Below are 23,080 nucleotides of genomic sequence, written 5' to 3' on the forward strand. Positions count from 1 at the left end.
CTGTCCCATGTCCGACACCTGTCACACTCTCCCACGTCCGACACCTGTCACACTGTCCCACGTCCGACACCTGTCACACTCTCCCACATCCGACACCTGTTACATTGTCCCACGCCCGACACCTGTCCCACTGTCCCACGCCTGACACCTGTCACACTGTCCCACGTCCGACACCTGTCACACTGTCCCACGTCCGACACCTGTCACACTGTACCACGTCCGACACCTGTCACACTGTCCCATATACAACACCTGTCACACTGAAACAACATCCACCACCTGCCCCATGTCCGACACCTGTCAATCTGTCTCACAACTACACACCTGTCACAGTGTCCCACTTCCAACACCTGTCACAGTGTCCCACGTCGGACACCTGTCACACTGTCCCACGTCAAACACCTGTCAATCTGTCTCACAACTACACACCTGTCACACTGTCCCACGTCCGACACCTGTCACACTGTCCCACTTCCAACACCTGTCACAGTGTCCCACATCCGACACCTGTCACACTCTCCCACGTCCGACACCTGTCACACTCTCCCACGTCCGACACCTTTCACACTGTTCCACGTCCGACACCTGTCACACTCTCCCACGCCCGACACCTGTCACACTGTCCCACGTCCGACACCTGTCACACTCTCCCACGTCCGACACCTGTCACACTGTCCCACGCCCGACACCTGTCATACTGTCCCACGTCCGACACCTGTCACACTGCCCCACTTCCGACACCTGTCACACTGCCCCACTTCCGACACCTGTCACACTGCCCCACTTCCGACACCTGTCACACTCTCCCACATCCAACACGTGTCACACTGTCTCACATCCAACACCTGTCACACTCTCCCACATCCAACAGCTGTCACACTGTCCCATGTCAAACACCTGTCACACTGCCCCACTTCCGACACCTGACACACTGTCCCACGTCCGGCACCTGTCACACTCTCCCACATCCAACACGTGTCACACTGTCTCACATCCAACACCTGTCACACTGTCCCATGTCAAACACCTGTCACACTGTCTCACATCCAACACCTGTCACACTGTCCCATGTGAAACACCTGTCACACTGTCTCACATCCAACACCTGTCACACTGCCCCACGCCCGACACCTGTCACACTGCCCCACTTCCGACACCTGACACCCTGTCCCACGTCCGACACCTGTCACACTGTCTCACATCCAACACCTGTCACACTCTCCCACATCCAACACGTGTCACACTGTCTCACATCCAACACCTGTCACACTGTCCCACATCCGACACCTGTCACACTGTCCCACATCCGACACCTGTCACACTGTCCCACATCCGACACCTGTCACACTGTCCCACATCCGACACCTGACACCCTGTCCCACGTCCGACACCTGTCACACTGTCTCACATCCAACACCTGTCACACTGTCCCACATCCGACACCTGTCACACTGTCCCACATCCGACACCTGTCACACTGTCCCACATCCGACACCTGTCACACTGTCCCACGTCCGACACCTGTCACACTGTCCCACGTCCGACACCTGTCACACTGTCCCACATCCGACACCTGTCACACTGTCCCATGTCAAACACCTGTCACACTGTCCCACATCCGACACCTGTCACACTGTCCCACATCCAACACCTGTCACACTGTCCCACATCCGACACCTGTCACACTGTCCCACATCCGACACCTGTCACACTGTCCCACATCCGACACCTGTCACACTGTCCCACATCCGACACCTGACACCCTGTCCCACGTCCGACACCTGTCACAATGTCTCACATCCAACACCTGTCACACTGTCCCACATCCGACACCTGTCACACTGTCCCACATCCGACACCTGTCACACTGTCCCACGTCCGACACCTGTCACACTGTCCCACGTCCGACACCTGTCACACTGTCCCACGTCCGACACCTGTCACACTGTCCCACATCTGACACCTGTCACACTGTCCCACATCCGACACCTGTCACACTGTCCCACATCCGACACCTGTCACACTGTCCCACATCCGACACCTGTCACACTGTCCCACATCCGACACCTGTCACACTGTCCCACATCCGACACCTGTCACACTGTCCCACATCCGACACCTGTCACACTGTCCCATGTCAAACACCTGTCACACTGTCCCATATACAACACCTGTCACACTGCCCCACATACGACACTTGTCACACTGTCTCACAACGACACACCTGTGTATTGTTCTTTATTTTGAAAAAGGGGATCTAGATATACAGTATGTTGTGTGTAGATAGCGGAAGCTGCGTCATTGTCATCCATTTTGTCATGCGGGAAGTGTTTGCTATACAGGACGTGTTTGCTATACGGGAAGTGCATGTTGACTTTTGGAATATAGACAAACTATACCACACCCACTAAATACATAAATTATGTCAAGCAATCTTGTTAAAATATACACTAGGCAGTGTTTCTCAAGGCGTCGTAACAGTCCAGATAGTAAGAATAGCCATGTTTAAGCACAGGTGATTTACTTCATTTTTATTTAGCCATGATTGTTCAAACAAGGAAATCCTTAAAACCAGAACTGTTAAGGTGCCTAGAAAATCTCTGCACAATGGGGAGTAATTCAGACCTGATCGCTAGGCTGCGTTTTCGTACAGCGGGCGATCAGGCACGTCGCACGGGTACAAAGCGGATCACCGCTCAGCGATGGGATTATGTGACGGATCCGTTCGTAAGGTGATTGACAGGAAGAAGGCGTTTGTGGGTGTCAACTGACCGATTTCTTGGGGTGGTTGGAAAAACGCAGGCGGGACCAAGCGTTTGCAGGGCGGATGTCTGACGTCAGTTCCGGTCCCGGACAGACTGAAGTGATCGCAGCGGCTGAGTAAGTCCTGGGCTGCGCAGAGACTGCACAAGATCTGTTTGTACCGCTCTGCTACACATGTGATCGCACACTTACACTGCAAAAATACACTCCCCTATGGGCGGCGACTATGTGATCGCAGCGCTGCAAAAATCGCCTGCTAGCGATCAGGTCAGTATGACCCCCATAGCCCTTATAGTTACAGTATAAGTATTGTATCTTCGGAGTCAGAGTCACGGCCTCAGCAGTTGCGGTGGACGTTCCGAGTGACCTCAGATCTGCTGCCTGTGTCTGTAGATCACCATTGGGAGCATTGTGCGGAGCGTCGGCCGTCAGAGCCCAGAATGAGCGCTGCAGCTAAGCTGCCATAGGCCAGGGAATGTGCGTCAGATGCCGGTAGTGCGCACCTTATCACATAAAACGGCTCCTGCGGCACGTCATGCACAGTTCACTTCAGGTTCCTGTGCAGTGAGGTTAGGCCGCACAGTACACATCAGTGGAGGGAGAACTAGGGAAGGAGGAATGAGGAATCGGGGCGGGATGTATTAAAATACATCACCGCCTCTCACCGCCTACCGCAGCGATGCTAACCACATATGTACTAACATCGCAATGCGGTGACAGATCCCCCCGCGATACCTGTCAGAAGGTTGTGCGGGGGTCTCCGTCACCTCCCTGGAGTCTCCGTCACCTCCCAGACATCGGAAAGCAGGCAGCAGTCAGTCCCCGGCGCCTCCTCCTCCCCCCTGCAGCCAGAAGGACCTCCGGCTGTGTTGCTGGGGGAGGAGGAGTTTGGGATCCGGGACCAGGGCTGCCTGCACACAGATATGCCGGGTGGAGGGGGGTTGGTGTGAGCGGGGCGGTGGCTGAAAGCAGCAGCCGGCGGTAAGAAGCCCATAGGCTTCAATAGGGTATCGCCATCTACACCCAGCGGCCGGAGGTTAGTACATATGAAAATGCGGTAAAACCCCCGAAAACGGGCGTTTTACCACATTTTCCCTTTAGTACATCCCTCTGTGAGATGAATTTGCTGTCTCCTGTGCTCAATGTTTTTGCATGGCCGCAATACCAGAGACAAAAGCGCAGACGCTAAGACCAGCGCTGCCTGTGATGTCAGCAGGTCTGTGTTCATGTCAGTGATTGGCTCCTTCTATTCCTCATGTATAATGAATAGCCCTACAGGATCGTCTGACACCCGTCCTGCTGACTCTCCTGTCTGTTCTATAGGGCACGTGATGAGTAATCACCCCACATGTTCTTATATGGGAGATGCTATAATACACCCTGCGCCCTGTCACACTGCACTCTATAACACTGCACCCCAGGAACACTGCTCTCCATATCACTGCACTCTATAACACTGCACCCCAAGAACACTGCTCTCCATATCACTGCACTCTATAACACTGCTCTCCATATCACTGCACTCTATAACACTGCACCCCAGGAACACTGCTCTCCATATCACTGCACTCTATAACACTGCACCCCAGGAACACTGCTCTCCATATCACTACACTCTATAACACTGCACCCCAAGAACACTGCTTTCCATATCACTGCACTCTATAACACTGCACCCCAGGAACACTGCTCTCCATATCACTGCACTCTATAACACTGCTCTCCATATCACTGCACTCTATAACACTGCACCCCAGGAACACTGCTCTCCATATCACTGCACTCTATAACACTGCACCCCAGTAACACTGCTCTCCATATCACTGCACTCTATAACACTGCTCTCCATATCACTGCACTCTATAACACTGCACCCCAGGAACACTGCTCTCCATATCACTGCACTCTATAACACTGCACCCCAGGAACACTGCTCTCCATATCACTGCACTCTATAACACTGCACCCCAGGAACACTGCTCTCCATATCACTGCACTCTATAACACTGCACCCCAGGAACACTGCTCTCCATATCACTGCACTCTATAACACTGCACCACAAGAACACGGCTCTCCATATCACTGCACTCTATAACACTGCACCCCAGGAACACTGCTCTCCATATCACTGCACTCTATAACACTGCACCCCAAAAACACTGCTCTCCATATCACTGCACTCTATATCACTGCACCCCAGGAACACTGCTCTCCATATCACTGCACTCTATAACACTGCACCCCAGGAACACTGCTCTCCATATCACTGCACTCTATAACACTGCACCCCAGGAACACTGCTCTCCATATCACTGCACTCTATAACACTGCACCCCGAGAACACTGCTCTCCATATCACTGCACTCTATAACACTGCACCCCAGGAACACTACTCTCCATATCACTGCACTCTATAACACTGCACCCCAGGAACATTGCTCTCCATATCACTGCACTCTATAACACTGCACCCCAGGAACACTGCTCTCCATATCACTGCACTCTATAACACTGCACCCCAGGAACACTGCTCTCCATATCACTGCACTCTATAACACTGCTCTCCATATCACTGCTCTCCATATCACTGCACTCTATAACACTGCACCCCAGGAACACTGCTCTCCATATCACTGCACTCTATAACACTGCACCCCAAAAACACTGCTCTCCATATCACTGCACTCTATAACACTGCACCCCAGTAACACTGCTCTCCATATCACTGCACTCTATAACACTGCACCCCAAAAACACTGCTCTCCATATCACTGCACTCTATAACACTGCACCCCAAAAACACTGCTCTCCATATCACTGCACTCTATAACACTGCACCCCAGTAACACTGCTCTCCATATCACTGCACTCTATAACACTGCACCCCAGGAACACTGCTCTCCATATCACTGCACTCTATAACACTGCACCCCTGGAACACTGCTCTCCATATCCATATCACTATACTCTATAACACTGCACCCCAGGAACACTGCTCTCCATATCACTGCACTCTATAACACTGCACCCCAGGAACACTGCTCTCCATATCACTGCACTCTATAACACTGCACCCCAGGAACACTGCTCTCCATATCACTGCACTCTATAACACTGCTCTCCATATCACTGCTCTCCGTATCACTGCACTCTATAACACTGCACCCCAGGAACACTGCTCTCCATATCACTGCACTCTATAACACTGCACCCCAAAAACACTGCTCTCCATATCACTGCACTCTATAACACTGCACCCCAGTAACACTGCTCTCCATATCACTGCACTCTATAACACTGCACCCCAAAAACACTGCTCTATAACACTGCACCCCAAAAACACTGCTCTCCATATCACTGCACTCTATAACACTGCACCCCAGTAACACTGCTCTCCATATCACTGCACTCTATAACACTGCACCCCAGGAACACTGCTCTCCATATCACTGCACTCTATAACACTGCACCCCTGGAACACTGCTCTCCATATCACTATACTCTATATCACTGCACCCCAGGAACACTGCTCTCCATATCACTGCACTCTATAACACTGCACCCCTGGAACACTGCTCTCCATATCACTACACTCTATAACACTGCACCCCAAAAACACTGCTCTCCATATCACTGCACTCTATAACACTGCACCCCAGTAACACTGCTCTCCATATCACTGCACTCTATAACACTGCACCCCAGGAACACTGCTCTCCATATCACTGCACTCTATAACACTGCACCCCTGGAACACTGCTCTCCATATCACTATACTCTATAACACTGCACCCCAGGAACACTGCTCTCCATATCACTGCACTCTATAACACTGCACCCCAGGAACACTGCTCTCCATATCACTGCACTCTATAACACTGCACCCCAGGAACACTGCTCTCCATATCACTGCACTCTATAACACTGCACCCCAGGAACACTGCTCTCCATATCACTGCACTCTATAACACTGCTCTCCATATCACTGCTCTCCATATCACTGCACTCTATAACACTGCACCCCAGGAACACTGCTCTCCATATCACTGCACTCTATAACACTGCACCCCAAAACACTGCTCTCCATATCACTGCACTCTATAACACTGCACCCCAGTAACACTGCTCTCCATATCACTGCACTCTATAACACTGCACCCCAAAAACACTGCTCTCCATATCACTGCACTCTATAACACTGCACCCCAAAAACACTGCTCTCCATATCACTGCACTCTATAACACTGCACCCCAGTAACACTGCTCTCCATATCACTGCACTCTATAACACTGCACCCCAGGAACACTGCTCTCCATATCACTGCACTCTATAACACTGCACCCCTGGAACACTGCTCTCCATATCACTATACTCTATAACACTGCACCCCAGGAACACTGCTCTCCATATCACTGCACTCTATAACACTGCACCCCAGGAACACTGCTCTCCATATCACTGCACTCTATAACACTGCACCCCAGGAACACTGCTCTCCATATCACTGCACTCTATAACACTGCACCCCAGGAACACTGCTCTCCATATCACTGCACTCTATAACACTGCTCTCCATATCACTGCTCTCCATATCACTGCACTCTATAACACTGCACCCCAGGAACACTGCTCTCCATATCACTGCACTCTATAACACTGCACCCCAAAAACACTGCTCTCCATATCACTGCACTCTATAACACTGCACCCCAGTAACACTGCTCTCCATATCACTGCACTCTATAACACTGCACCCCAAAAACACTGCTCTCCATATCACTGCACTCTATAACACTGCTCTCCATATCACTGCACTCTATAACACTGCACCCCAGTAACACTGCTCTCCATATCACTGCACTCTATAACACTGCACCCCAGGAACACTGCTCTCCATATCACTGCACTCTATAACACTGCACCCCTGGAACACTGCTCTCCATATCACTATACTCTATATCACTGCACCCCAGGAACACTGCTCTCCATATCACTGCACTCTATAACACTGCACCCCAGGAACACTGCTCTCCATATCACTGCACTCTATAACACTGCACCCCTGGAACACTGCTCTCCATATCACTATACTCTATATCACTGCACCCCAGGAACACTGCTCTCCATATCACTGCACTCTATAACACTGCACCCCTGGAACACTGCTCTCCATATCACTGCACTCTATAACACTGCGCCCCTGGAACACTGCTCTCCATATCACTACACTCTATAACACTGCACCCCAAAAACACTGCTCTCCATATCACTGCACTCTATAACACTGCACCCCAGGAACACTGCTCTCCATATCACTGCACTCTATAACACTGCACCCCTGGAACACTGCTCTCCATATCACTATACTCTATAACACTGCACCCCAGGAACACTGCTCTCCATATCACTGCACTCTATAACACTGCACCCCAGGAACACTGCTCTCCATATCACTGCACTCTATAACACTGCACCCAGGAACACTGCTCTCCATATCACTGCACTCTATAACACTGCACCCCAGGAACACTGCTCTCCATATCACTGCACTCTATAACACTGCTCTCCATATCACTGCTCTCCATATCACTGCACTCTATAACACTGCACCCCAGGAACACTGCTCTCCATATCACTGCACTCTATAACACTGCACCCCAAAAACACTGCTCTCCATATCACTGCACTCTATAACACTGCACCCCAGTAACACTGCTCTCCATATCACTGCACTCTATAACACTGCACCCCAAAAACACTGCTCTCCATATCACTGCACTCTATAACACTGCACCCCAAAAACACTGCTCTCCATATCACTGCACTCTATAACACTGCACCCCAGTAACACTGCTCTCCATATCACTGCACTCTATAACACTGCACCCCAGGAACACTGCTCTCCATATCACTGCACTCTATAACACTGCACCCCTGGAACACTGCTCTCCATATCACTATACTCTATATCACTGCACCCCAGGAACACTGCTCTCCATATCACTGCACTCTATAACACTGCACCCCTGGAACACTGCTCTCCATATCACTACACTCTATAACACTGCACCCCAAAAACACTGCTCTCCATATCACTGCACTCTATAATACTGCACTCCAGGAACACTGCTCTCCATATCACTGCACTCTATAATACTGCACTCCAGGAACACTGCTCTCCATATCACTGCACTCTATAACACTGCACCCCAGTAACACTGCTCTCCATATCACTGCACTCTATAATACTGCACCCCAGTAACACTGCTCTATGTCACTGCACTCTATAATACATCATTCTACGACATGTATCACAGGGCCGTAACTAGGTGTGTGCCAGTGGTGCCTGGTACACAGCGCAGATGCACTGGAAGGCGCAGGACCACAGGCACACCCACCTGGCCGCTTTGCCGCCGCAGCACTGTGGGGTCAGCCTCCCCCCGCCCTCACCGCCCAGCGTCCAGCTGCATTGCCCGGCTACCTCTCACATAGGCTATCTGCAGCTCGTCCCTGCTCCCTTCCCTATGCTGCACAGTGGCCCTGTTTTGTATATGGGGGGACGCCGATGCGGTTTCTTGCATACAGCGCTAAAATGTCTAGTTACAGCACTGATGTCTCACACTGTATAATACATCACATTCTAGATCGTGTGTCACACTGTATAATACGTCACATTCTAGATCGTGTGTCACACTGTATAATACGGCACATTCTAGATCGTGTGTCACACTGTATAATACGGCACATTCTAGATCGTGTGTCACACTGTATAATACGTCACATTCTAGATCGTGTGTCACACTGTATAATACGTCACATTCTAGATCGTGTGTCACACTGTATAATACGGCACATTCTAGATCGTGTGTCACACTGTATAATATGTCACATTCTAGATCGTGTGTCACACTGTATAATACATCACATTCTAGATCGTGTGTCACACTGTATAATACATCACATTCTAGATCGTGTGTCACACTGTATAATACGTCACATTCTAGATTGTGTGTCACACTGGATAATACGTCACATTCTAGAACATGTCTCACACTGTATAATACATCACATTCTAGAACATGTCTCACACTGTATAATACGTCACATTCTAGAACATGTCTCACACTGTATAATACGTCACATTCTCGAACGTGTCTCACACTGTATAATACGTCACATTCAAGAACATGTCTCACACTGTATAATACATCACATTCTAGAACATGTCTCACACTGTATAATACATCACATTCTAGATCGTGTGTCACACTGTATAATACGTCACATTCTAGATCGTGTGTCACACTGTATAATACGTCACATTCTAGATAGTGTGTCACACTGTATAATATATCACATTCTAGATAGTGTGTCACACTGTATAATACATCACATTCTAGATCCTGTGTCACACTGTATAATACGTCACATTCTAGATCGTGTGTCACACTGTATAATATATCACATTCTAGATTGTGTGTCACACTGTATAATACATCAGATTCTAGATCGTGTGTCACACTGTGTAATACATCACATTCTAGATCGTGTGTCACACTGTATAATACGTCACATTCTAGAACATGTCTCACTGTATAATACGTCACATTCTAGAACATGTCTCACACTGTATAATACGTCACATTCTCGAACGTGTCTCACACTGTATAATACGTCACATTCTAGAACATGTCTCACGCTGTATAATACGTCACATTCTAGAACATGTCTCACGCTGTATAATACGTCACATTCTAGATCGTGTGTCACACTGTATAATACGTCACATTCTAGATTGTGTGTCACACTGGATAATACGTCACATTCTAGAACATGTCTCACACTGTATAATACATCACATTCTAGAACATGTCTCACACTGTATAATACGTCACATTCTAGAACGTGTCTCACGCTGTATAATACGTCACATTCTAGATCGTGTGTCACACTGTATAATACGTCACATTCTAGATCGTGTGTCACACTGTATAATACGTCACATTCTAGATCGTGTGTCACAGTGTATAATACGTCACATTCTAGAACGTGTCTCACACTGTATAATACGTCACATTCTAGATCGTGTGTCACAGTGTATAATACGTCACATTCTAGAACGTGTCTCACACTGTATAATACGTCACATTCTAGAACATGTCTCACACTGTATAATACGTCACATTCTAGAACATGTCTCACACTTTATAATACGTCACATTCTAGAACGTGTCTCACACTGTATTATACGTCACATTCCAGAACGTGTCTCACACTGTATAATACATCACATTCTAGAACATGTCTCACACTGTATAATACATCATATTCTAGAACATGTCTCACACTGTATAATACATCACATTCTAGAACGTGTCTCACACTGTATAACACATCACATTCCAGAACGTGTCTCACACCGTATAATACGTCACATTCTAGAACATGCATCACACTGTATAATACATCACATTCTAGAACATGTCTCACACTGTATAATACGTCACATTCTAGAACGTGTCTCACGCTGTATAATACGTCACATTCTAGAACGTGTTACGCACTGTATAATACGTCACATTCTAGAACATGTCTCACACTTTATAATACGTCACATTCTCGAACATATCTCACACTGTATAATACATCACATTCTAGAACATGTCTCACACTGTATAATACATCACATTCTAGAACATGTCTCACACTGTATAATACATCACATTCTAGAACGTGTCTCACACTGTATAATACATCACATTCTAGAACGTGTCTCACACTGTATAATACGTCATATTCTAGAACATGTCTCACACTGTATAATACGTCACATTCTAGAACATGTCTCACACTGTATAATACATCACATTCTAAAACGTGTCTCACACTGTATAACACATCACATTCCAGAACGTGTCTCACACCGTATAATACGTCACATTCTAGAACATGCGTCTCACTGTATAATACATCACATTCTAGAACATGTCTCACACTGTATAATACGTCACATTCTAGAACGTGTCTCACACTGTATAATACATCACATTCTAGAACATGTCTCACACTGTATAATACGTCACATTCTAGAACGTGTCTCACACTGTATAATACGTCACATTCTAGAACGTGTCTCACACTGTATAATACGTCACATTTTAGAACATGTCTCACACTTTATAATACGTCACATTCTCGAACATATCTCACACTGTATAATACATCACATTCTAGAACATGCCTCACACTGTATAATACATCACATTCTAGAACATGTCTCACACTGTATAATACATCACATTCTAGAACGTGTCTCACACTGTATAATACATCACATTCTAGAACGTGTCTCACACTGTATAATACGTCATATTCTAGAACATGTCTCACACTGTATAATACGTCACATTCTAGAACATGTCTCACACTGTATAATGGGTGGTCTTCTGTTTGCCGGCGGTCGGGCTCCCGGCGCTCAGTATACCGGCGCCGGGAGCCCGACCGCCGGCTTACCGACACTTATTTTCCCTCGTGGGGGTCCACGACCCCCATAGAGGGAGAATAAAATAGTGTGGCGCGCGTAGCGCGCCACCGTGCCCATAGCGTGGCGAGCGCAGCGAGCCCGCAAGGGGCTCATTTGCGCTCGCCAAGCTGTCGGTAAGCCGGCGGTCGGGCTCCCGGCGCCGGGATGCTGGTCGCCGGGAGCCCGACCGCCGGCCACCCGTAGTGAACCCTGTATAATATGTCACATTCCAGAACGTGTCTCACACTGTATAATACATCACATTCCAGAACATGTCTCACACTGTATAATACGTCACATTCTAGAACGTCTCACACTGTATAATACGTCACATTCCAGAACGTGTCTCACACTGTATAATACATCATATTGTAGAACGTGTCTCACACTGTATAATACGTCACAATCTAGAACATGTCTCACACTGTATAATACGTCACATTCTAGAACGTGTCACACTGTATACTACATCACACTCTAGAACGTGTCTCACACTGTATAATACATCATATTCTAGAACGTGTCTCACTGTATAGTACGTCACATTCTAGAACGTGTCTCGCACTGTATAATACGTCACATTCTAGAATGTCTCACACCATATAATACGTCACATTCTAGAACATGTCTCACACTGTATAATACGTCACATTCTAGAACATGTCTCACACTGTATAATACGTCACATTCTAGAACATGTCTCACTGTATAGTACGTCACATTCTAGAACGTGTCTCGCACTGTATAATATGTCACATTCTAGAACGTGTCTCACACTGTATAATACATCACATTCTAGAATGTGTCTCACTGTATAGTACGTCACATTCTAGAACGTGTCTCGCACTGTATAATATGTCACATTCTAGAACGTGTCTCGCACTGTATAATACATCACATTCTAGAATGTGTCTCACTGTATAGTACGTCACATTCTAGAACGTGTCTCGCACTGTATAATACGTCACATTCTAGAACGTGTCTCCCACTGTATAATACGTCACATTCTAGATCGTGTCTCACACTGTATAATACGTCACATTCTAGAACATGTCTCACACTGTATAATATGTCACATTCTAGATCGTGTCTCACACTGTATAATACGTCACATTCTAGAACATGTCTCACACTGTATAATACATCACATTCTAGAACGTGTCTTACACTGTATAATACATCACATTCTAGAACATGTCTCACACTGTATAGTACGTCACATTCTAGAACGTGTCTCACACTGTATAATACGTCACATTCTAGAACATGTCTCACACTGTATAATACATCACATTCTAGAACGTGTCTCATACTGTATAATATGTCACATTCTAGAACGTGTCTCACAGTGTATAATACGTCACATTCTATAGCGTGTGTCACACTGTATAATACATCACATTCTAGAACGTGTCTCACACTGTATAATACGTCACATTCTAGAATGTGTCTCCCCCTGTATGATACTTCACATTCTAGAACGTGTATCCCACTGTATAATACAACACACTGTATTTTTTATGGAACATTTTTTATTTTCATGGATGGGAAATGGCTGTGGTCCTGCTGAAATGTGTATTATTCTGGCAGAACTCTCGCAATAACTCCTGGAGACTGAGGCCAATTAATAATTGTATGCCCCTAACAATGGTTGTTTCTTTTTTCCCTATAGCCTCTCATCTCACTAAGACGACCTAGAATAGATGGAGTTCCTCCACTGACTGAAGATGAGTGACTTTACAGTTCTACTGAATGACCTTGCTCGAACATGCCAGGAGCTGGAGCAGATCAAAGCTGAACAGACAAAAGACCATGAGAAAGTAACAAAATCCTTTGAGAAGACTCTACTTTCCATCCTTAGACAGGAGGAGACCATCCTCAACCATGTGGAAGAGGAGCACAGAAGGCTACGAGATTTGTTATCCTCTATCCAGCAGGACAATGATGTAGCACTTCATAATGGAGTGTGTCAAATTAACCATATGGTGCATGAGATCTCCGTGGTTTCTTCTCAGCTCAAGCAGGCTCTGGGGACCTCTAATGACAGCGAGCCTGTAATGAAGGAAATCCAGCACAGGGTAGCTAACATTTTCACAAGAAAGAATAGTATCAATATCTGTCTAAAAAAGGTGCATTTCCTCCCCCAGCCTCTGCTGTCTACAACACTTGGGGAGATACGTTGTGAGGAGCAATCTCTTGGCTTCTCAGTTCCTAGCCTAAACAGAAGAGCAAATGCCACTTGGGGCAGAAGCACCAGCACTCCAACTCTTCTGAGTGATGAAAGGCCACCATGGGAGGACAAGCCGCACAACGCAGGCGATCTTGGATTTCTTGGAGTAAAAATCCTACTGGAAACGGACAGTGACCAGTGTTCTGGCTCCAGCACCAAGTCATCATCTATGGGAACAAAGAAAGAAGATATTGATACTCAGGCACTGAACGTCCTTTCCAAAGATGAAGCTGTTATGGAAGCCGACAAAGCAGCTCTAAGTCCTCGAACAGCAACCAAAATTTGGATCTCTGATATTAAACATAGTCCAACCAGGCAGGGTAAGCAGAGTGGTACAGGACTTATAGTGCAGACTGAAGAAGGCCACAAGTCTCAGAACCAACGTCATCTGCTCAGCAGACAACTTCTTAAAGAATCACCACCAGACAGCAAATCTCCCTACCTTCGCGTAAACAACACAACAGCCGGAAGGAGCCAAGAGTCAAGAAGAACCTTGCTGAGGGACCCAAAAGAAACATTACGGGAACATGCCTCACTCATTAAGCCTCATTCCTATGTTGAAAACACAAGCTTACAGACAGAAAACATGGAAGTACTAGAGTCGAAAATACAGAGCACAGGAAAAGGGAAAAAGGCAAACAGTCCTGCAGGTGACAAGAGGAAAACAGTAATGGATGAAGGAACACATTTCAGCAATGATGGAGCCCCCATCACCTTGCCTGACCACAATACCGTGTTTAGAGCAATGACAGCGTATGTATGTGAAGGTGATTCTGAGACCTCTGAAGACACTTTGGAAGAAGTAGAGACAGATGGTGTGAAGGATCCAAAGGCGTGTCGACAAGTGGCTATAAGAGACAGCCGGGTCCCATCTGCCAAGAAGTACAATGATGGAGACCAGCTGACTAGCTGGATGTCCCCCGAGTCCCAGAACCAAATAAATAGTTCTAGCAACTTTTTAACATCTCACTTAAACATACAAAACTTGGAAAGTGGTTCACAGCAATCTACACATGAATCGCTGCTTAGCTTTGATTATATGCGAATGTCTGATGACAGGTCAGATACTCTAAGTAAGAACATTTTGAACATTCCTCCAAGATCAGTATCTCCCAGTGAAAGTGTGAATTCATCCTACACCTTTATAATAGAGTCTCCCAAAAATAAGAAGCCCATCGTCAAGTCAGGAACATTTTCGCGCTCACCTCATTTGCCCACGAAAGAATCCAGAAAAAGACACCCAGTTATTACCGTGGCAGCTGAGACATCTGAAATAAAATCCAATCAGCAAATGCAAACTCCGGCGAGTGAAAAGCGTAGACTTGTATCTAAAACCAGAAATCAGAGGGCGCAGCCCAGTTCACCCTGGAAACCCGTACCAAGGTCATCTTCAATGTCTTACATAGAGAGGATTGCAAGGCCACATACTGCTCCTCCTAGGCCAACTAGGCCCTCATCCGCAAAGGAGAGAAGGGAGTCTGTATCCAGCACGTCGAGCTCTAGGTCCAACTCCAGGAGTCTGTCCACCTCTACACCCTCCAGTGCCCTTCGTGAAATTAGAAGTCGCATTAAGCCCACGCAGTGCTGCAGGAAGACTTTAAGGTCATCTCAACTGGCCTCACCTCCCAAGTGTTTGAGGAAGAGCGAGCCTAATCTCACTGACTGCCCTCTAGACAATGGTGATGGGGTCACCAAGCTTGTTAAGCAATTTGGCAAATTCGGATCTGGCCGAGCCGAGTTGAATTTGCCCCATGGTATACATACCACAAACACCGGTTCCGTTTATGTGGTGGATTATGGAAACAGGAGGCTACAAGTGATGGATGCAAGCGGTAAAATCCTCCAACAGTTTGCACTTGAAGCAAAGAATTACTTTGATGTTGCCGTCAGCAATCGGGGGTTGGTCGCATTGACTAACTCCACTGATCGCACAGTGGATGTGTACACTAAGCATGGGCGCCTCCTGCAAGTTATTTCCAGAAACTGGGGCACTCCACGTGGCATCACTGCCAACCATAGAGATGAGTTCATAGTAGCGGATATGAAACTGGGAGCCGTCTGCGCACTCACACTGGACACCAGCACTGGTTGTCAGAAGGAGAGCACGATGGTAACTGGATTCAACAAGCCCTACCTCGTCAGCTCCAACAGCCAAGGGCTGCTGGCTGTCTCAGAGAGAGGCCTCGATGGTGGCTGCTGTGTCAAGGTGCTAGGGGAGGACTTGAAGCTTCTCAAGGTTCTGGGGCTGAAGGATTCACCTGGGCCAACACTCTTTAATCCATGGGGGGTTTGCGTCGACAACGAAGGAGGGGTCTTGGTGGCAGACTGGGGACAGAAACATTCCATTATCTACTACCCAGCCAAGAAACCTGCCCGAAGTATAGTAACTGAAGGCCTCAGTAGCCCCAGGGGTCTGGCGTCGTGGCAGGACTACCTTGTCCTGGTCGCCGACAGCATGCACAACTGTATTAAGGTATTTCAGTATCAAGAAAATGAAGCATGAACTATAGCGTACCACGGACATTGACCGATGACGTGGCTAATGCATTGTCTCCATGTACCGGTCTGTTTACACATAAATACTGTTATGGAGCCACAAAGTGTGGGAAATAAAGAGACGCCTCATGGTAACAGCCAGCAGCATTTAGTATTTAATGAAAGTGTGCGGCTTAGAAGTTGCGCAGGGTGGGGTCGGCAGCGGATATACCGGGCAGGACACTCTCATATACATGTCCGCAGCTGCCTATTCTCTTGCCTGGAATACATTCTAGTCCTGGGAGAGTAATAGCGTCATGATGTGGATGATATAACAGTCACATGATAATGATATATTATATGTCACAATAAATATCCGTATAGCAGAAGACACAATGCAAACATGTTACCAGCAGATTCTCGCTCCTTAGCATGTTCACATGTGATAACCATACTTAGAATATCGGTCGCCGATGATTCGAGTGTATCAGAGATTTGTTCCGCTACAGAGGGAGCAAACGTTACATTTAATGAATCACGTTACTGAAATAAATGGCGCTAAGTTATTGTACTAATGACAGGGCGCAATTCTCATGGTACCGAGGTCTATTGCGCTCTGACCTCACTGCTTATATTATTATCCGCCATACTTACAGGGAGACAGACGGAGCACACGGGGTCTGCCCGAGTAATGACCTCAGTGTGGTGTCCGGATGATTGATCGACGATGTACAGGTCTGCAGTCATTAGGGCGATTCCATATGGGTGACATGCATTGGTCGACAGATACAAAAGTTTGACAGATGAAAGGTTGACAGTGCTTAAGGTCGACAGGTTCAAAAGGCCGACATGAAAACGGTCGATACACAAACGGAACCTTTTGTACCGTTTGACCTAATAACTGTCTACGTCAACATTGTCAATCTATCACTCCACACCCAGTCAGCATTATACACCACTATACTTACTGCCCGGCCTAGCGTCAGCCCCTGCTCTGTACATAGCATCTTATTTCCATAACAAGAGAAGTAAATGACCGGCTCAGGGTTATTACATTCACTGGATACACAAATGTTTAGGACAACAAACTCCAACACGGACAAGTTTAATGAAAATACTATACAACCCCCAGCGAGAGCACTGAGCTTAGTACCCCCTCCTCTCTGACCCTAAATGATGGTCAGTTCTCTATTCTCAGATGGGCCCTCAGGCATTATGTCACACAGGCCCCTGTAATGGCTGCAAGATTTACCCCTTTCTGTTGTGTTGGTTTCATGCAGTCGCCCAATCAGCGCCCGTGGCACAAGGGGTGACACAAGAGGTGGCACAAGAAGTGACACAAGAGGTGACAGAAGAGGTGACACAAGAGGTGACACAAGAGGTGACAAGAGGTAGCATAAGAGGTGGCACAAGAGGTAGCATAAGAGGTGGCACAAGAGGTGACACAAGAGGTGACACAGGAGGTGGCATAAGAGGTGGCACAAGAGGTGAAACAAGAGGTAACTCAAGAGGTAGCATAAGAGGTGACACAAGAGGTAGCATAAGAGGTGACACAAGAGGTAGCATAAGAGGTGACACAAGAGGCAGCATGAGAGGTGACACAAGAGGTAGCATAAGAGGTGGCACAAGAGGCAGCATGAGAGGTGACACAAGAGTTAGCATAAGAGGTGACACAAGAGGTAGCATAAGAGGTGACACAAGAGGCAGCATGAGAGGTGACACAAGAGGTAGCATAAGAGGTGACACAAGAGGCAGCATGAGAGGTGACACAAGAGGTAGCATAAGAGGTGACACAAGAGGCAGCATGAGAGGTGACACGAGGTAGCATAAGAGGTGACAAGAGGTAGCATAAAAGGTGACACAAGAGGTAGCACAAGAGGTGACAAGAGGTAGCGTAAGAGTTGGCACAACAGGTGGCACAAGAGGTAGCATAAGAGGTGACACAAGAGGCAGCATGAGAGGTGACACAAGAGGTAGCATAAAAGGTGACACAAGAGGCAGCATGAGAGGTAGCACAAGAGGTGGCATAAGAGGTAGCACAATAGGTGACATAAGAGGTGGCACAAGAGGTAGCATAAGAGGTGGCACAAGAGGCAGCATGAGAGGTGACACAAGAGGTGGCATAAGAGGTGGCACAATAGGTGACACAAGAGGTAGCACAAGAGGTGACACAAGAGGTAGCATAAGAGATGACACAAGAGGTGACACAAGAGGTGGCAGGGCGGCCATTGGGGAATTATAGGGTGTGTCTGTTGGTGGCCCCCGGCCTGCCGGATTACCCAGTAATAAAGGCTCTGAGTGGAGCCTGGAATGACCATTATTACGCAGTCCCAGTGAGATAATGGCTCTGTATTCATAGTGTAATGATGGGTATGTGATAGCGGTGGTGTAATAACTAGGGGTATTGGAGAGATGTCAGGGCTCCGGTTCTGTTGAGGATGTGTAAGAGGTGATTGAGGATCCAGACAACGTATTCCCCAGAGAACTCACTGAGCCGGAACCTGTATATTAATACCATAGCGCTGAGGCCTGGTCACTGCTCCTTTCTGGCCGCCCTATAACAGGCACAGACGTGTGACTCACACACTAAGCGCATGGTCACTTACAGTAGCCATGTTACATAGTTACATAGTTGTCAAGGTTGAAAAAAGACAGATGTCCACCGGGTTCAACATGGGTAATAAATGTTGGTTTTTTGTTGTTTTTTTATATTAATTAAATGCTGTGTCCTTGGATATTTTTTTCCGCTAGGAATTTATCTAATCCATTTTTAAACTTATTGATTGAGTCCACCATTACTACCTTCTCTGGCAAAGAATTTCAAATCCTTACCGCTCTTACTGTGAAGAACCCTTTTCTCCGTTGTGTATGGAATTTTTTTTTCTTCTAACCTCAGGGGGTGTCCTCGTGTCCTATGTAGTGTTTTTTTGATAAACAAATCGTTTGATAAATCCTTGTATTGTCCCTTAATGTATTTATAAATATTAATGATGTCCCCTCTCAGTCGCCTCTTTTCCAGTGTAAACATATCTAACCTTGTTAGTCTTTCCTCATAGTCCAGTGCCTCTAACCCCTCAACCAGTTTAGTGGCTCGCCTCTGAACCCTTTCGATTTCCAAGATATCTTTTTTATAGTTCAGTGCCCAAAACTGTACACAATATTCCAGGTGTGGCCGCACCAATGATGTATACAGTGGCAGGATTACCCTCTCATCCCTCGTCTCCATACCCCGTTTTATGCATGATAACACCTTATTAGCCTTTGTTGCTGCATTTTGACATTGCGTACTGCTACCAAGTTTATTATCGATGAGCACTCCCAACTCTTTTTCAACTACCGTTATCCCTACATTTTCCCCATTTAGTTTATAGGCTGCCTGATTGTTCTTAGTCCCAAAGTGCATAACTTTACATTTGTCTGTATTGAACCTCATTCTCCATTTATCCACCCGGACCTCCAGTCTGTGAAAATTGACACTGTGCTTTCCAGTCCCTCTCCTAGGTCATTAACGAATATGTTAAACAACAATGATCAAAGTACTGAGCCCTGTGGTATTCCACTGAGCACTGAAGCCCATTCAGAGTACATCCCATTAATCCCCACTCGCTGTTCCCTATTGAACAGCCAATTATTCACCCAAGTACAAATAGTGTTTCCTACCCCAAGCTCTCTTAGTTTGAGAATTAGTCTCCTGTGCGGATCTTTGTCAAAGGCCTTAGCGAAGTCCAAAAAGATCACATCCACTGCATGACCCTGATCAATATTATCGCTCACTTTCTAGAAGTTAATTAAGTTAGTTTGACATGACCTGTCCTTCACAAAACCACGCTGATTCCTAGTAATAACCTTGGAGGTATCCAAGTACTCTAGTATGCTATCCCTTAATATACCTGCTAGTAATTTCCCCACTATAGATGTCAAACTTACCGGTCTATAGTTACCTGGGTGAGTTTTAATACCCTTTTTAAATATTGGGATTACCTCTGCTATACGCCAGTCCTTTGGTATCGTTCCTGATCTAATTGACTTTCAGAAAATCAAATATAGGGGTCTCGATATCTCTACATTAAGTTCCATAAGGACCCTGGGGTGAGGTCCATCCGGCCCGGGAGATTTATTTATCTTAATTTTACTTAGTCTCTCCCAGACTACATTCTCGTTTGACCAAGTACCTAGCATGCGGTCATTTTCGTAGTTTATGTTATGCTCTACTCTCGTCAACCTGTCCTCATTCGTGAATACTGATGAAAAGAATTTATTAAATAAATCTGCTTAATCCCTATCATCATTAATCAAGACATCCAACTCGCCCAATAGTCTCCCTTTTTAACCTTTTTCCATTTATATACTTAAAAAACTTTTTGGGGTTTGTTATACTCTCCTTTGCGATTTGTTTTTCGTTTTCTATTTATGCTGCTGATTTCTTTTTTGCATTTTTTGTTACATTCCTTGTAGAACTGGAATGATTCCACCGTTCCGTCAGACTTAAATGCTTTGAAAGCACGCCTTTTTTTATCCATTTGTTCCTTGACCCTCTTATTAAGCCACATCGATTTGAATTTCCTACTCCTGTTTTTGTTGACTTTGGGAATATACAAATGAGTTTACTTATTGAGCGTAGTTGTAAAAACGTCCCACATTTCAGCAGTATTGCTACCTTGCAATACAATTTTCCAATTGATGTCCTTCATTGCTTGTTTCAGCAATATGAAATTGGCTTTCTTAAAGTTAAAAGTTTTAGTTAAACCCTTATATCGTTGTTTTTGGAAGCAGATATGAATGTGATCATATTGTGATTGCTATTTCCTAGGGTCTTCCCCTCTTTAGTATTTGATATTATTTCCTCATTATTAGTTAGTACTAGGTCCAGTATAGCCCCTTGCTAAGTTGGTTCCCCGATTACCTAGGACAAGTAGTGATCATTAAAGATGTTTAAAAACCTGTCACCCCTAGTTGTATTTACTGTTTCGGTGTTCCAGTTTATGTCTGGGTAATTAAAGTCCCCAACAATAATGACGTCCCCCAGTCCTGCAGTTTTTTGATTTGCTGCCAGAGTAGTAATTCATCAGCCACATTAATATCTGGCGGTTTATAGCATGTCCCTATTAGAAGTTTTTTTTGTATCCTTACCCTCACTCGAAATCTCAACCCACAATGACTCCACGTTATCTCCAGTCCCCTTGTAAATTACTTCCTTTAAATACGATTTTAAGAAAGGTTTAACATAAAGACAAACACCCCTCCCTTTTTATTAGTCCTATCTCTCCTGAAGAGAGTATACCCCTCCATGTTTGTCGCCCAGTCATATGAATCGTCCCACCATATCTCAGTAATGCCTATTATGTCATATTGGTCATTATGTGCAATTGTCTCTAATTCCTCCATTTTACTTGTTAGGCTTCTCGCATTTGTAATCATACACTTTAGTTTGATAATTCTCTGATCCGTGAGTTTTGTTGTGGATAACGTTTCCTTAGGAATCTGAGTTTCCCTTAAATTACCATCGCTATTTTTCTCCTTCACCCCTCTCTACCCCCATTATACTTTATACATCCCATTTTTCTTCGCTCTCTAGTTCTCAAACTAATTATTTCTTGTCCCTCCCCCCAGGCTCCTAGTTTAAAATCTCCTCCAACCTTCTAACCATCCTTCCCCCCAGCACCGCTGCCCCCTCTTCATTCAGGTGCAATCCATCGCGACAAAAGAGATGGCGTCTGACTGAGAAGTCCGTCCAGTGTTCCAGGAGCACAAACCCCTCTTTCCTACACCAATCCCTGTGAGGGCACCAGTCCCTGTGATTGCACTAGTCCCTGTGGGGGCACCAGTCCCTGTGAGTGCACCAGTCCCTGTGAGGGCACCAGTCCCTGTGGGGGCACCAGTCCCTGTGAGGGCACCAGTCCCTGTGATTGCACCAATCCCTGCGAGGGCACCAGTCCCTGTGATTGCACTAGTCCCTGTGATTGCACTAGTCCCTGTGGGGGCACCAGTCCCTGTGAGGGCACCAGTCCCTGCGGGGGCACTAGTCCCTGTGAGTGCACCAGTCCCTGTGAGGGCACCAGTCCCTGTGAGTGCACCAGTCCCTGTGGG

At 46.4% G+C, this 23,080-nt stretch overlaps 1 protein-coding gene across 1 annotated transcript in view; it reads left to right on the forward strand.

Moving 5' to 3' along the window:
* The window catches only part of LOC134992669 (uncharacterized), a 33,141-nt gene extending 15,992 nt beyond the window's left edge, over positions 1 to 17,149 (forward strand). Inside the window, exon 2 of the mRNA XM_063950799.1 lies at positions 13,961 to 17,149. Coding sequence (XP_063806869.1) covers positions 14,016 to 17,021 — 3,006 coding nt within the window. The 5' untranslated portion in view covers positions 13,961 to 14,015 and the 3' untranslated portion in view covers positions 17,022 to 17,149. The remainder of the gene's footprint in view (positions 1 to 13,960) is intronic.
* Positions 17,150 to 23,080: the final 5,931 nt, after the last annotated feature.

The sequence above is a fragment of the Pseudophryne corroboree genome, chromosome 2, assembly GCF_028390025.1.
Source record: "Pseudophryne corroboree isolate aPseCor3 chromosome 2, aPseCor3.hap2, whole genome shotgun sequence".
Taxonomy (NCBI): domain Eukaryota; kingdom Metazoa; phylum Chordata; class Amphibia; order Anura; family Myobatrachidae; genus Pseudophryne; species Pseudophryne corroboree.